Source organism: Thamnophis elegans, chromosome 2, assembly GCF_009769535.1.
Source record: "Thamnophis elegans isolate rThaEle1 chromosome 2, rThaEle1.pri, whole genome shotgun sequence".
In the NCBI taxonomy this organism is placed as follows: domain Eukaryota; kingdom Metazoa; phylum Chordata; class Lepidosauria; order Squamata; family Colubridae; genus Thamnophis; species Thamnophis elegans.
In genome coordinates this window covers 110,870,225-110,884,899 of record NC_045542.1, presented here as the reverse complement: position 1 = coordinate 110,884,899, position 14,675 = coordinate 110,870,225, and the positions used below count along the sequence as shown (strand labels likewise).

At 37.5% G+C, this 14,675-nt stretch overlaps 1 protein-coding gene across 1 annotated transcript in view; it reads left to right on the top strand.

Moving 5' to 3' along the window:
* The window catches only part of WNT7A (Wnt family member 7A), a 45,368-nt gene extending 33,082 nt beyond the window's left edge, over nucleotides 1-12,286 (top strand). Inside the window, exon 4 of the mRNA XM_032210997.1 lies at nucleotides 11,807-12,286. Coding sequence (XP_032066888.1) covers nucleotides 11,807-12,286 — 480 coding nt within the window. The remainder of the gene's footprint in view (nucleotides 1-11,806) is intronic.
* The last annotated feature ends 2,389 nt before the right edge of the window (nucleotides 12,287-14,675 follow it).

Sequence of the window (14,675 nt, the reverse complement as noted above, 5' to 3'; positions counted from 1 at the left end):
AACGTTTGAAAATTGCCATAGACTCCAGGAAGTCTAGAAGAACATCCTCCTATTGAATAATTAAAAAAATGATGGAGGTTGCTCAGATACCTCTGGAATCAAGTGATATTATGGTATCAGCCACAAAGCCACCTAGGCCTTGAAGCTCAGGTGTTAATCATGCCATTTAAAAGCCATTTTCTGACTTTGCTGTTGTTTAACATTGCTGATCTTTGCTTTAAAGCCTTCAAGTGGTTGGCCACTATCCAACAGAGCGAGGTGTTTGTGTGTGGGAGAACTGCTTGTGCAGCTAGATGCTGATTTGAAATCTTCCATGCAGCTTCCTTTTGTATTACTGAAGCCTAAGGTTGAAGATGCTCTTGGGTGTAGTGTAGCTATTACTCTACCATACATATACCTTTCTGACCTTTGTGATTTTAAAAGATGCTACACAAAGAAGGAATTCTAATGTTATGTTTTATTAAACAATCTGTTTTATTTAAAAGTTAATCCCATTGATTACAGTAAAAATTGTTTCTAAGTGTGTATTGAGAAGGCATCTTTATGATGCAGAGGTGGCAATCCAGGGTCCATAAGATAATTGTGGGTCTATAACACCCTTATAATATATCTTCAGCTCCTGTCATTGTGCTTGATGGCCTTGTTTGCTGCCAGAATTGGCACCAAGGTATATATCCAGAGCTGGAACAATTTTTATTGGCTGTTTTAAATTCATTTGAGAAATTTGATGATAAAGACTTATATAATCTTAAATTAATTTTTCACTTTCTTACATCACAATCTCTCCCATTATTGTATGCTGCAGCTGGAAAGAGTATGGATTATAATACTTGTACATATTACAAAAGGCAGAAAAGTTTGCCATTTGTTTTTTCTGACTTTTAGCAATAGTACTTAGACTTATATACTGCTTCATAGTGCTTTTACAGACCCCTCTAAGCAGTTTACAGAATCAGCATATTGCCCCCAACAATCTGGGCCTCATTTTACCGACCTTGGAAGAATGGAAGGCCGAATCAACCTTGATCTGGTCAGGATTGAACTTTCTGGCAGTCGGCAGAATTAGCTTGCAATGCTACATTCTAATCACTGTGCAACAAGTATCTATGTCTCTACATCCTATGTCTCTAACTTCCATTAGAATGTTGTTTCACTAGCTTATCTATTTTGATCAAAAATGAATTTGAAACATTTGATTCTTCTCGACTCTTCTTTTCCTTTTGATAATAATGGTGAAACGGCAAACAAGAATTCTTCATATGAAGCCTTATTGTTCTTTAGTTGTCATTATCAAAAGGGTTAGTAATAAGTAAGGATTCAAAGGCAGCAAGACAGTTTAGCATTGGTGTTCAAAGATAAGATTGGGAATACATAGTTTTAATTGTAGAAAGCAAGTTAAAGCAATCCAAGTTTAAATACTAGTTAATAAAAGGGCTACCTTTGAAAGCTTCCTGGAAAAGTTGCTATATCAGTATTGTACAGAATTCTATATATTCATAGATACAAACATACATACAATCCTACAATCTGAATGTTTATTTTGGAATGAAATGAGACCAAATTCCTACTTAAAATATTTAACTTCCTGTTTCTACTTTATATATTAAAAAATAATAAAATATAATTTTATTTGTTCTATTTTATTTGATTTATCAAATTGACACAGATAAACAATTTAGAGGAATAGCAAACATTCTCACAATAAATTATCAACTTATTCCCAGTGACCTATGCCTCCATCATCTCTTTTGAAAAGAGACTGTACATGGAGCAGAATCTAGTTTTTGGGATCCTAGTTGCTCTCTGAGCTTGGTTCCTTTCTTGCAGATATTTCATTGCCCAACTACATGATATCATCAGTTCTTGGCTTGCTCTCTGTTTCTAGACAACTGACTTGCCCTGTCAGTGTTGGTGGCAGAGTTTCTGTTAATTCCTCAATTCAGTTATTTACTGTTTGTTTCTCTAAGTAGGTAATTCCTTGATTGGGTCCTTGAATCATAGAATCATAGAGTTAGAAGGGATCTTGGAAGTCTTCTAGTATAACCCCCTGCTGAAGGCAGAAGTCCTTATACCATCCAGAACAAATGGTTGTCCAATCCTTTCTTGAAGGCCTCCTACAATGCAGTAACCACAACTTTAGGAGGTAAACTATTCCATTGATTAATTGTTCTGACTGTCAGCAAATCCCTCTTTATTTTGAGATGGGATCTCTCCCTCTGATGAATTTCTACTCATTGCATCTTGACCTGCCCTCAGGTACTATGGAAAATAAACTGATGCTCTCTTCCCTATGACAGCCCTTCAAGTATTTTAAGATTCCTATCTTGTCTTCCCCAAGCTTTCCTTTTGTTAGGATAAACATACCTAGTTCTCTTAGCCATTAATCATACAATTTGTATTCCAAATTTGTTATAATCTTTGTTCTTCTTTGCACATTGTTGGAAATCTGAGCAGCAGTAACCCAGAAAGCCTCTTAGAGTAGCTTGCAGCATATAAGAAATATATGACAGAGAAAGAAAAAAAAATGGGAAAAGAAAGATGTTAATCTGATTGTTTATCTGGTTAATCTGGATATTTGTCTGGTACTTATCTGGGTATAGGTTGATGGAGAGGATGTATTCTGATCTTTTGGTTTACTTCTTAGCTATTTTATTGTTTCTTTTGAATGGTGTGCAATTGTATGTAAAGCAATAACACCAGACAAACAATGAAGCAGAAAACAATTCCTAATCAAGGAACTACCAAGGAGAAAAACATCTCCTCACCAACACTGGCAGGATAAACTACTATATATAAAGTGTATAAACACTTAAGCTGGCAGTGAACTTCACACTCACTAGTATTGTTTATGTTACCTAGTCAGATAAAAAAACATCTGCAAGCAAAGAACTAAGCTCAGAGAGTATTAAGGACTCCACTTTCTCAATTGCTATATTCTTTAATACAGTTTTGCCTCCAAATCAACACTAAACTATTTGTTAGTGCTGGAGAAGACAACAAATAGGCAAACTCACTAATGGTCCAGATGCCTCATTTAATCCCTCCTCCTTTCAGTAGGGATAGTGAATTCCTAGAATTTAAGGCAGAATTTCTGGATCAGCACAGAAAAAACAAAACTTCTGATGGGACTACCGTATATACTCGAGTATAGGCCGACCCGAATATAAGCCGAGGCACCTAATTTTACCACAAAAAACTGGAAAAGTTATTGACTCGAGTATAAGCCTAGGGTGGGAAATGCAGCAGCTACCGGTAAATTTCAAAAATAAAAATAGATACCAATAATGTTTTTGAATATTTATTTCAAAGAAAAACAGTAAACTAGCGGTGTATTCAATGAAATACTTCACTCACCTCATGATGCTGATGTCCCGCTGTGATGATGATGTCCCGTGCAGCCGCGGGAGCGATGTCCTGCCTCCTATGACACACGGCACAGTGATTCCTATCATTGGATCACTGTACCAGAGGAGGTGGGACATCGCTATGTGGCTGCTTGCCATAACAAGGAGGAGGTGGGACATCGTTGCAGAGCGGCAGGAGGGGGAGGAAGGGGAATCGTAAGACAGCCCTGCATTACATTAGAACGTGAGGAGGGGGGATGGTGCGGTGCGCGCTGCGCGGCAAACTGACACAGAGGGAGGGGAAACTCACAGGGGCACTGGGCCATTCACGAGTGTCACCCAGCGGCATGGCCCCGCCCCCTTTTCTCCTCCATTTCGGGCAAATTTTTCACTGACTCGAGTATAAGCCGAGGCGGCTTTTTTCAGCCCAAAAAGTGCCAGGGGTTTCTTTGTCTATGTTACAAAAAAAAAAATCTAAGCAGGAGAAAAAAGTTAGAATAATATACACAAATGTCTACTTCTTCAGCTGAGTAAACCACAACAGCCCATCCTTTAAAGGTGCAGATGTCAAGTGACTAGGATTAAAACAGACTGGCATAGCAGGGATCTCCTGATCTCCTTCTCAGGTTCTTTTTTCTTCTTCTTCTCAAAGCAGATGATGTCAAAGACATGAAGTTGGGCAAATATTGCACTATAAGATATTAACACAAATTAAATGGATAAGAATTTGGTATTTGACACCCAGATGTTCATTCTGGTGGAGTCTTTACAGATTGGCATTTTATGGAACTCATATCCCCAAATAAGCTAACATCATAGATTAATTTTTGCAGGACTTGGTACAACCCTCTCCATTATAGTGTGGGGGTAGGCAAAAAGATTCGTTATTGATTTCTGCCACTCCACAACAGATCAGTTTGGTAATGCTTAGTGTACACATATTCTTCTGTAATTCTGCAGCTTTCTTACAAGTGTCATGTTTGTTTCTTGTCTTTTGCTTTCTGGTGCTTTGGAAAATAAGTTGACCTCTTTGTGACAGTCCCTCAAATATGGGAATACTCCTATCATGTCATTCCTAGTCCTTCTTTTCTCTAGACTAGCCATACCCAGTTCCTGCAACCATTCTTCCTATATTTTAATTTCCAGCCTTTTAATCATCCTAGATGGAACCATGTCATACTCCATGTAGATGTAGTACCATTAAGAACTACTCATTGAGTATGGTTTGTTAGCCAGTTGCAAATCCATCTGATGGTGATGCTGTTTATAAGGAGAATTTAAATTTGACTTCCATCATTTTCTGAATGAGATCATTTCCCAGATATCTTGTATTTGATCAACACCCTAATAACATGTTGGTCTGAAATAAGAGTACTTTTCTGATATTTAGTTCAATCAATTAGTACAAGATTTTCTTTTGGTTTTCTCCAGTTCTTCCAGTCCGATCTTTTAAATAACTAGTTAATGCAGTTTTTTTTCAGGAAAAAGGAGGGTCCAGCCCATAATAAATCTGGTTATTGGCCTTTTTCTAATCCAGCAAGTCAATTTTGTCATTTCAGTTAATTTTATTGTCTTTACCAACCATTCCTCCATTATGGGTGTTTCAGAGTCTTTCCATTTTTATGCAAATAATAATCTTGCAGCAGTCATTATATGTAAAAAGCCATATTCCATAACTCTTTTCTAGTTATCTATCCATTACTGTAATCACAACAAAAAGAGTTCTGGTTTCAACTGAATATTCAAAATATTTTTAAAATTCTTTGTATCCCTTTATGAATTTGAATCCAAAAATTTCTGACATTTTTGCAAGTTCACTAGGCATAATAAAATGATCCTTTATGTTTTCCACATTTCCAATATCAATTCAAAGTACTTTATACATTCTAGATAATTTTTCTGGAGTCGTGTATCAAAGATGCATCATTTCACAAACATTCTCTTTTATATTATAATGTAAAATTCAGTGAGACATTTCCCCATTTTATCATATTCTTTTGAAATTTCAACAAAAATGTATATATTTTAGCAATTATATGTTCTTTGTACATAATTCAATTTCAAATTCTGTCTTGTGCTGTTTAATTCCAAATATCTGTTATCTATCTTAAATCTTTCTCTTAACTATGTCTACAAAAGCCATGAAAATAAAATCCTTCTGTGGTCAATTGACCTAATTGCATCTCATATTCTCCATGCTCTTGTTTAACAATTCTCAATAGATTAACTACCTTTCTTTGCCTGCTGATTTTTTTTTTGTATAAAATGCCTCTTGTACTAGCAATAGCAATAGCAGTAGACTTATATACCGCTTCATAGGGCTTTCAGCCCTCTCTAAGCGGTTTACAGAGAGTCAGCATATTGCTCCCAACAATCTGGGTCCTCATTTTACCCACCTCGGAAGGATGGAAGGCTGAGTCAACCCTGAGCCGGTGAGATTTGAACCGCTGAACTGCTGATCTAGCAGTAGCCTGCAGTGCTGCATTTAACCACTGCGCCACCTTGGCTCTTGGCCAAGGTACTGAGACCCACGCAGGCTTTTTTCAAATACGATGTTTCTTTAAAAGTTTTTTTCCATAATTATCAGCAAATCATCAGCAAAAATTCATAAATTATATTTTGTTTTTAATCCTCATTCAATATCTTTCTAATTTTACAAGCAGTATAGCAACATTTGACTACCTTCGGGGAGATTGAATCATACTGATCTGATAACAATACATAATTATAAAAAACTTGTGCATATGCAAATACAGAATACAGAATAACAGAATTGTATGGGATCTTGGAGGTTTTCTACTCCAACCCTCTGCCCATGCAGGAGACCCTATACCCACTCCAAACAAATGACTGTCCAGTCTCTTTTTAAAGCCTCCATGATGGAACACCCTCAACTTCTGAAAGTAAGCCATTCCCAAGGGTGGGCTGCTGTGGGTTCTCACAGGTTTGAGTGATCCTCTAGCTAAGGATCTACCCAGTCCAGCGAACCCACAAATCCCACCCTGCCCTGCAACTCTCATTCTGCCCCTCCCAGGAGTCTCCATGAGGCCCGTTTGGGATGCCCGGTAAGTGCAGGGCCCTCGCGGAGGCTCTGGGAAAGCGAAAAACAGGTCTCCTGAAAGTTCTGGAACAGGCCCATTTCCAGCCTCCAGAGAGCTTCCAGAGCCTGAGGAAGGCTGTTTTCTCCCTCCCAGAAGCTTGAGGAAAGCTTCTGGAGCCTGGGGAGGGTGAAAATGTGACCCCCTCTATGGTGCAGGAGGCTGACTAGGCCACACCCACCATGTCCATGCCCACCCAGCAACCTGGCAGAGAACCTGTTGCTAAAATCTTTGAAGCCCATCCCTGGCCATTCCATTGGTTAATTGTTCTCACTGTCAGGGAACTTTTTTCTTAAGTTCTAGGTTATATCTCTCTTCGATAAGTTTCCATCTGTTATTTCTTGTCTTGCTCTCAGGTGCTTTGGAGAATAAGTTCATCCCCTCTTCTCTGTAATAGTGCCTCAAATATTGGAAGAGTACTATCATGCCACCCCCTAGGCCTTTTCTTTGTTAGACTAGAGATATCCAGTTCCTGCAACTATTTTTCATACTTTTTAGCCTCCAGCCCTCTCCATCATCTTTGTTACTCTTCTCTGCACTCTTTCTACAGTCTCAACATCTTTTTTTATATTGTGGTGATCAGAACTGGATACAGTATTTCAAGTGCAATCTTACTAAGGCAGTATAGAGTGGCATTAATACTTCACGCAATCTTGATACTATTCTTCTTTTGATGCAGCCTAGGACTGCATTGACTTTTTTTTTTGGCAGCTGGAGCACACTGCTGATTCATGATGAGGAGTCCTGAAATTTGGAGACTTTACATCTGGCTTTGCCTGATTTCCCATGCCAGTCCAATCTGATTTACAGCTTTTTAGGTGTAATCACAATTGCCTGTCATTAGACCTAAAAAGCTGACAGAGTTAGCAGTATTGAGATGGCTAAAAATCTGACACAGGTAGCACATATTACAATGGTGATTTTGGCATTGGGATGCAGTTTTGTATTCCAGGAGATGTTGAAAATATTACAGAAAAGATTAATAAATTTAGGAAGCTGCCATTTCAGATACCCCAAAGAATACATTTCTTACTGAGATTGCCCTAGACCTAGATGTTATCCAGAATGCATGGGACTTGCTCTAGTACCAAGTAAAAAGAAGAAGTTTTGATCTGGTTTGGAATAAACAGAATTGGGACCACTAGAAGACTCGTTGTCTGAGCAGTGTGGAGAGGCAAATACATCTATGGAATATGCAGAGGGAAGAAAAGCAGATAGGAGAAAGAATAAATCTGGGTGGAATATTTTAAGAACCACTTCTGAAGTTCAGAAGATGTTGTCTAAGGAACATTAGTTGATTTAGGAATGACCTTCAAATCAAAATACTTGTATACACATTGAGAACTAGGAATTCACTTTTCTGAACCTAACAGAAACTTACACTATTAAGAGTTCCCATTTAGGAAATATTATATAATTATGGCCAAGTTTCAATGAAGTTAAAAGCACTTATTTTCCTTTTAGAAAAATCACAATTTAAACACTGAAATCTCTTAATCCACCTTAAATTAGGGAGGTCTCTTGACAGCAGGGCACCTCTACAATAACTTCAATTTTCATAGAAATTGTTCACTAAGAAACAGAGACGAATTTATCGTGTTTAAACACATTTCAGAACCAACAGTTACAGGAACTTTCTGGTTTAATTACATGGAGCTTAGCTCCAAAACCACTGCTACTGTTTTTCAGAAACTGGGCAAAATATTCCACTCAAAAGCATTTAAACTATCTGAACATTTAATTCCATGCTATAAAAAAGTTAAAAGGTTATGGTGACATGTGGAGTTTTAAAGGTATGCAGTTGCTTTCATGAAGCTTTGATCCAAGTATCTTTTTGAAATGCTTCAAGGAAGATGCTTCCCTTCAGTTCACCTATGATAGTGAGGCAATATACACATACAGGTAGTCCTTGACTTACGGCCTTTCAATTAGTGACCATTTGAAATCACATTGGCACTATAAAAATTGACTTACAAACAGTCCTCACATTTACAACCATTGTAGCATCACCCCACTAAGATGATCAAAATTCAGGCACTTGGCAATTGGCATATGTTTGCAACATTTGCAGTGTTCTGGAATCATGTGATCTCCATCTTCCTAACCAGCTTCCAACAAGCAAAGTCAATGGGAGAAGCCAGATTCTCTTAATGACTGTGTGGTTCACTTACCAACTGCAGTAATTTGGTTAACAACTGTGGCAAAATAGGTCATAAAACCAGGTGCAACAATTGCCTTGCTTAGCAAGGAAAATTCTGGTTCCAATTGTTGTTGAAAGTCAAAGGCTAGTATAGTTCAACTCTGCCATAATGTTTTGGGAACACAGAGCACCATAATATACTGAGACTGAGATGCTAGTTAAAATAGAGCTCCTCACAAAAGTAGTGAAAGCACTCTAAATTCCATATTCATTAGAGACATTGGAAAAGGGGCAACTCGCATTAGATTTGGATCCTGGATCAAATCAAGTAGTCTCTGATTTTTCCTAAGTTAAACTTCACTATTTCACAGGAGAAGAAATTTGTGCCTGATCCAAATCTTATTGTCAGTGCATATCCCTATCAGCGATATACTTTACAGTATCTGTGTCTAAAATGAGGAAGGAAATATCAGAATGAATTAAACAGGACTTGTTCCATCTGGCATCAACATACAATCCAGAGAACAGCAAGCTCAACATATGTCACGAGACTTTTTAGCTATTGATCCTCTGCAGCAGCTTACTCAGCTCTTTCAAATGGAGCTGTTGATTCCCTCTGTAGTCATGTCTCTGTCTATCCGTGGGCTGAATTGGAACTTGGACACTGTAAAAGTGTACTCTACTTTCATCAAAGCCACAAGCTTAATCAGAGTACAGAAGTATGAGATTTTAAAATGAGCGCAGATTAGGTTATTGCCTTTGCCACTTTTTGAGCATGTGCGAATGGAAAGGCGAAGGATGTCGCAAAGCATAATTTATATCATTAGAATGTGATTAAAATAATATGCACTATGGTGTACATAAAGAAAATCATAATACTTAGAACAGCAGCATTAAATGGTTGCTCTCCCAAACTAAAACCTTTTTTTTTTACATCTCAAGATATGTTTGGTGCTTCTGAGAATGCAACCTATTCAATGGAGGGTAAACTGGAAATCTTATTTAAGTATCCTTATTTAAATTGCCTATAGATACTAGACTAGACTCTGTGCAGGGTTTCCTTGTGATAGACCCTACTTTAGCCTTCCTACAATGCTCTGTTTTCAGGCTGTACATATTTCAAAAATGATTTGGAAGGGCCTTAGAATTTAGAGTTTCTCTCTAAATTCTTAAGGGAGCCAGGTTTTTTAAAAACATCCTAATGATAGGGCTGCTTGAATGTGTAATAGAGATGCATTTTTGTTTCTTGGCAACACCTTGGAAACTTATTTATTAATGATACATAAAATGATTGTGATAGGTAAGAAATTGGGCCAGATATGACACCATAGCAAATCAATCAGTAAAACAACATTAAAAGAATAGTGGTGTTTAGCACAATGTAAGTAACATTTCATTTTCGTAAAAATTAGAAATTGGAAAATAAAGGATGAAAATAAATATAGAAACTGAAAATAATGGCACTTCTGGGTATAACATGAGATTACAGTTAAAGATATATATTCCAAATTTATTTCCACACAACTTTCACTGTGTTCTGTTCAGAACACAAGACAACAACTAGACATATACAGTATTGATTAGAAAAAAGAAAAACTGACTAATTTGGGATTGGAATATTGTTAAAAAAACCTCCTCTGAAACATTCTATTCCAGGGGTGTCAAACTCGATTTGAGGGTCACATCAGGGTTGTAGTTGACCTTGGGGGGACAGGGTGCGTTGCCAGGGTGCGCATGGCCAGGGTGGGCATAAACAGCTCGACATCACTCATGTCGGGGGCACCAAGCGCTCTGCTAGTGAAAACAGTCTTCTGGACTCCATTTTCAGCTGCGATGGCCTCCTGCAATCCTTTGCCAGCAAAGGGTAGTCCTCCTGAACTCCATTTTCACTGATAGAGGCACCACGGGCTGGTCCTTTGCTGTTTCAGGGGGGGCTCCATGGGCCAGATCTAAGCACCCCATGGACTGCATATGGCCCCTGGGTCTTGTGTTTGACATTCCTGTTCTATTCCATCTCTGGAACATACTGAAACTCTTCTAGTCTATGTGTTTCAAAGTGTTTTGGTGGCAAAATATCTTCTGGATTAGAAACAGTTTGAGATGTCTTGAAGATAGGGACAAGTAAGCCTGGAATACCTCAACTCACTTTCTCTTTAGGGGATTTACTTCAAAAATTGCTGAGCCATTCTCAAAATGCCTTGATCTAGTAGAGGTTGGGATGGTTTGGAGGAAGGGTGTGAATGGAATATTCTGAAGTTCTTCAGAACTTTTGATTTCTAAATTGTGGAGCTTTTCACCACTGTATTTGCTGTTTTTTAAATGTTTTTTTTTGTTTGCAAAAATATAATTGTTTGCCAATATTTATTGGCATTTAGCCATTTGAACTGAATTGAGAGTCAGTGTATTGTAATGGGTTACTTTGGCTGGGAACACGCGGATTCAAGTCCCACAATATCTGACTTTGGACCAGTCAGTTTCACTCTGCTCAACTTATCTCACTGTTGTTTTATATACATAAAACACTGTAGAAAGAGACTTTATGTGTATAAAAAGGAAACATGGCATATACTTAGATTTCTTTCCAAATTTCTAATAGTTTTTGTAAGACAAGGTGTTTCATTGCATCAAAAATTTCCAGATTTTTTAATATCTCTACCTGTACTTCACTTTTGATGCTAGTGACAGTTATTAAGATCTCAGCTAGCATATATTTTGGGGGGATGCAATGGTTCTCCTACTCCAAAATGGAATGTATATCTATCTGTAAGTACATTCACTATGGTTAGGTTTGTCCAATATATTTTCATACTCAATTTATTTCCCATTTATTGAACTTGCTGAAAATAATATATTTTTAAAGACTGAACAGGCTGATTTTATGTTTTAATATATGGAACAAATTCTGTTAAAAATATCTCAGAGTTGCAATACTTTTTTTTTTGAACAGAACAATTTGCAAGGAGTTAAAATACAATTGAGCTAAATTTGCAATACCTCACAACCCGAGAACACAAACCATAACACAACTGCTAGTATAGTGCGCCTGTTCTGGCTTTATAAAACATGTTCATGTTTTTATCATTGAAAGCATCATGTAGATGGTGTAAAAACAGATGTGTGGATAATTATACTGGATTGTGAGTTCTTCAATAATTTAATTTTGCCTCCAAATCTTCCTCCCTCCTTTGTTTCAAACATCATGTCTTCTTTTCTTTTCACTCCAGATCCTTGAAGATAACATGAAGTTGGAGTGCAAGTGCCATGGAGTGTCAGGATCATGCACTACTAAAACATGCTGGACAACTCTTCCTAAATTCAGGGAGCTGGGCTATATCCTTAAGGAGAAATACAACGAAGCTGTTCAGGTTGAACCCGTGCGGGCAAGTCGTAATAAGCGTCCCACTTTTCTGAAGATAAAGAAACCGCTCTCCTATCGTAAACCGATGGATACAGACTTAGTCTACATAGAGAAATCACCCAACTACTGTGAAGAGGATCCTGTGACTGGCAGTGTGGGTACACAGGGCAGAATGTGCAACAAAACAGCCCAGCAAACCAATGGCTGTGACCTGATGTGTTGTGGACGAGGTTATAATACACATCAATATTCCAGAGTCTGGCAGTGCAACTGCAAATTTCACTGGTGCTGTTACGTCAAATGTAACACATGCAGTGAACGAACAGAAGTCTACACCTGTAAATGAAAGCGTGGCTTTGGCAGGGGAACCTAAAGCCTTGGAGTACACACCTTTTTTTTGCACATAAGCTCAGTGTATCTAAATAATACTGTAGCAAAGGCCCAAATGATTTCCAAAAGAAAATCCAGTAAAATAATCCCATTTCCTCTCCTCCCTTTTAACAGTGTTTATGTGGATATTGGTCAAAGACTTTTGGGAACAGCCCAAACACTATGCCCAGATCTTTAAAAGGAATCCAGAAACAAACTATTTGCTTAATGCAAAACTTTAGCTAATGCAAACTATACAAAAATGAAATACATTGGAGAAATACTCAATCTGGGCCATCCAAACATTACGGACTGCCTTAAAATTGTGGGAAAAATTGAATATCTTGGAGGAGGCATTTACGAGGCATGCAACGTGCCTAAAGTGTGATCTGAGAAAAAAGTCATATTTTAAGAGGGGCTTTGTCCACAATCGGGGGACAATGCACCTGTGTGAATTTCCATTGAAAGAGTGTGAATTATGCAGTTGTAGGGATTTCTATATTTGTGAAAAAAACTTTTGTTGGTTGTTCCTTGTTGGTTGTTCCTTGTATTCCCATTCTTCAGCCTGTGCTAATGCAAGTAGACCAATGGGTGCTTCCCATATAAACACTGGTTTAGCTGCTTTTCTGCTCTGCTGCTGATTTTAGCACAGCGTGTTGGGAAATCTCAGCATAATAATTATAGCAATATTTAATCACTTTTGCAGATAAAACTAATATTAATTTATTTAATTAAAAACTCTCTACCACCATTTTTTTTGAAGCATTCTGCAATTAAAGTAGATAGCCTGCTTTTTTGTGGAATCATTTTTGTAGATTCAGTAGAGGGGAAACCCCTTGAGGTGTATATATTATTGTTTACTTAGGTATTTCTACTAGTTGCAAATGCAGGATAATTTCTGCAGGTATTAAGTACAAAAGCAGGCATCTTTTATAATTTTGGGCTGTATGCTGCTAGTTGTCTGGAATCTCAAATTGCTATTCATTCCTCTAGATATCACAGTACAGAATTTTTCCAATTTTTTTTTTTAAAAGGATCATTTCAAAAATCCAGTTGGAAACAACACACGACCTATAAATGCAAAACGCCAGACAAGTTTCCACCTTTGGAAAATGAACCATGGGATAAAAGAATATATTTTGTAAGAGACTATTTTTATATGAATATTTTATTTATACTATATCTGCTTGTAAAATTCTGTAACCTGTAATTTTTCTCAAAACAGGCACACCATTTGTAATTCATGGGCTATTTAACAATTAAGGCCAGTTACTTCGTTGACATAAAAAGTAACAAGCTGGTGTATATACAAAGTACAAAATGAATTTTCTCTCCGGATGTATGTACAGAGTGGCTGTAGCTCCTGTAGTTCAATTTGCAGAATATGCAGAACAAGAACAGAGTATGTAGCATCAGTTTTGTTACAAGGCTTGAATTGAGGGTTGGAATTAACTGGATGCTCCTTTATCCCATTCAAAAAGAGAGAGAGAGAAAAATCTGAATTAGCTTCCCAGATGCGTCAGTCATTAAACTGTGGCATTATGACTAGCAAATGTGCTGTGTGTGCTGTCAGTTAAACCTCTATATTGTGCTACTGTCAAATTTGATTTTATCAGGGTAAGACTGTGGGCGATGACTATAAAAACTAGCATGACACACATCATCTGATTCCCATAGATAAGGCAAAAAGCTTACGGGTTTTGTCCAACTGGTTTTTGGCATTTCCCTTACTCTTCTCTTCCCCTGCCTCCCAAATATTCTCAAGTCATATTTAGAAAAGCTTTCAATTACCCATCCATTTCTCCCACCCACTTGCTTCTTTTGTACTCTTTGGTTTTTACACTTTGGCATTTCCTTTCTTATCCCTAAGATTTTCTAGTGCAATTATGCTCAATTAAATAGTTTGCTTTTGTGGCATCATTGTGATCATTCTGCCAGGATCCATTAGCATTTGATCCCCAAGTTTATAATTTATTAGTATTTCTGTCTCTCTGGCAAACTGATACCAAAATAAAAGAAATGGGACCAACTTCCACGTTATCACCACACAGCAGACAAACTAGATGTTTTGGTCTTTTTCTTTTGGGTATTTAACAACAGGATGCGCAAGAAACATATAAAAAGACATTTTTTAAAAAACAGAGGGAGAGAATCTATTCTATATATTTGCAGTGTGTTTTACATAGTGATATGAAGTCTTCTGCTAATATAGTTTTGTGCAATCACAGAGGGAAAAACAATAACATTGGGGGGCACCCTTCTGATTTTAGGGACCCAAAGGATAGAATGCCTGAGAGGACATCTTTTTTTGTACCTGGATCAGTGGTGGGTTTCAAAAAATTTTTAGAACCTCTTCTGTAGGTGTG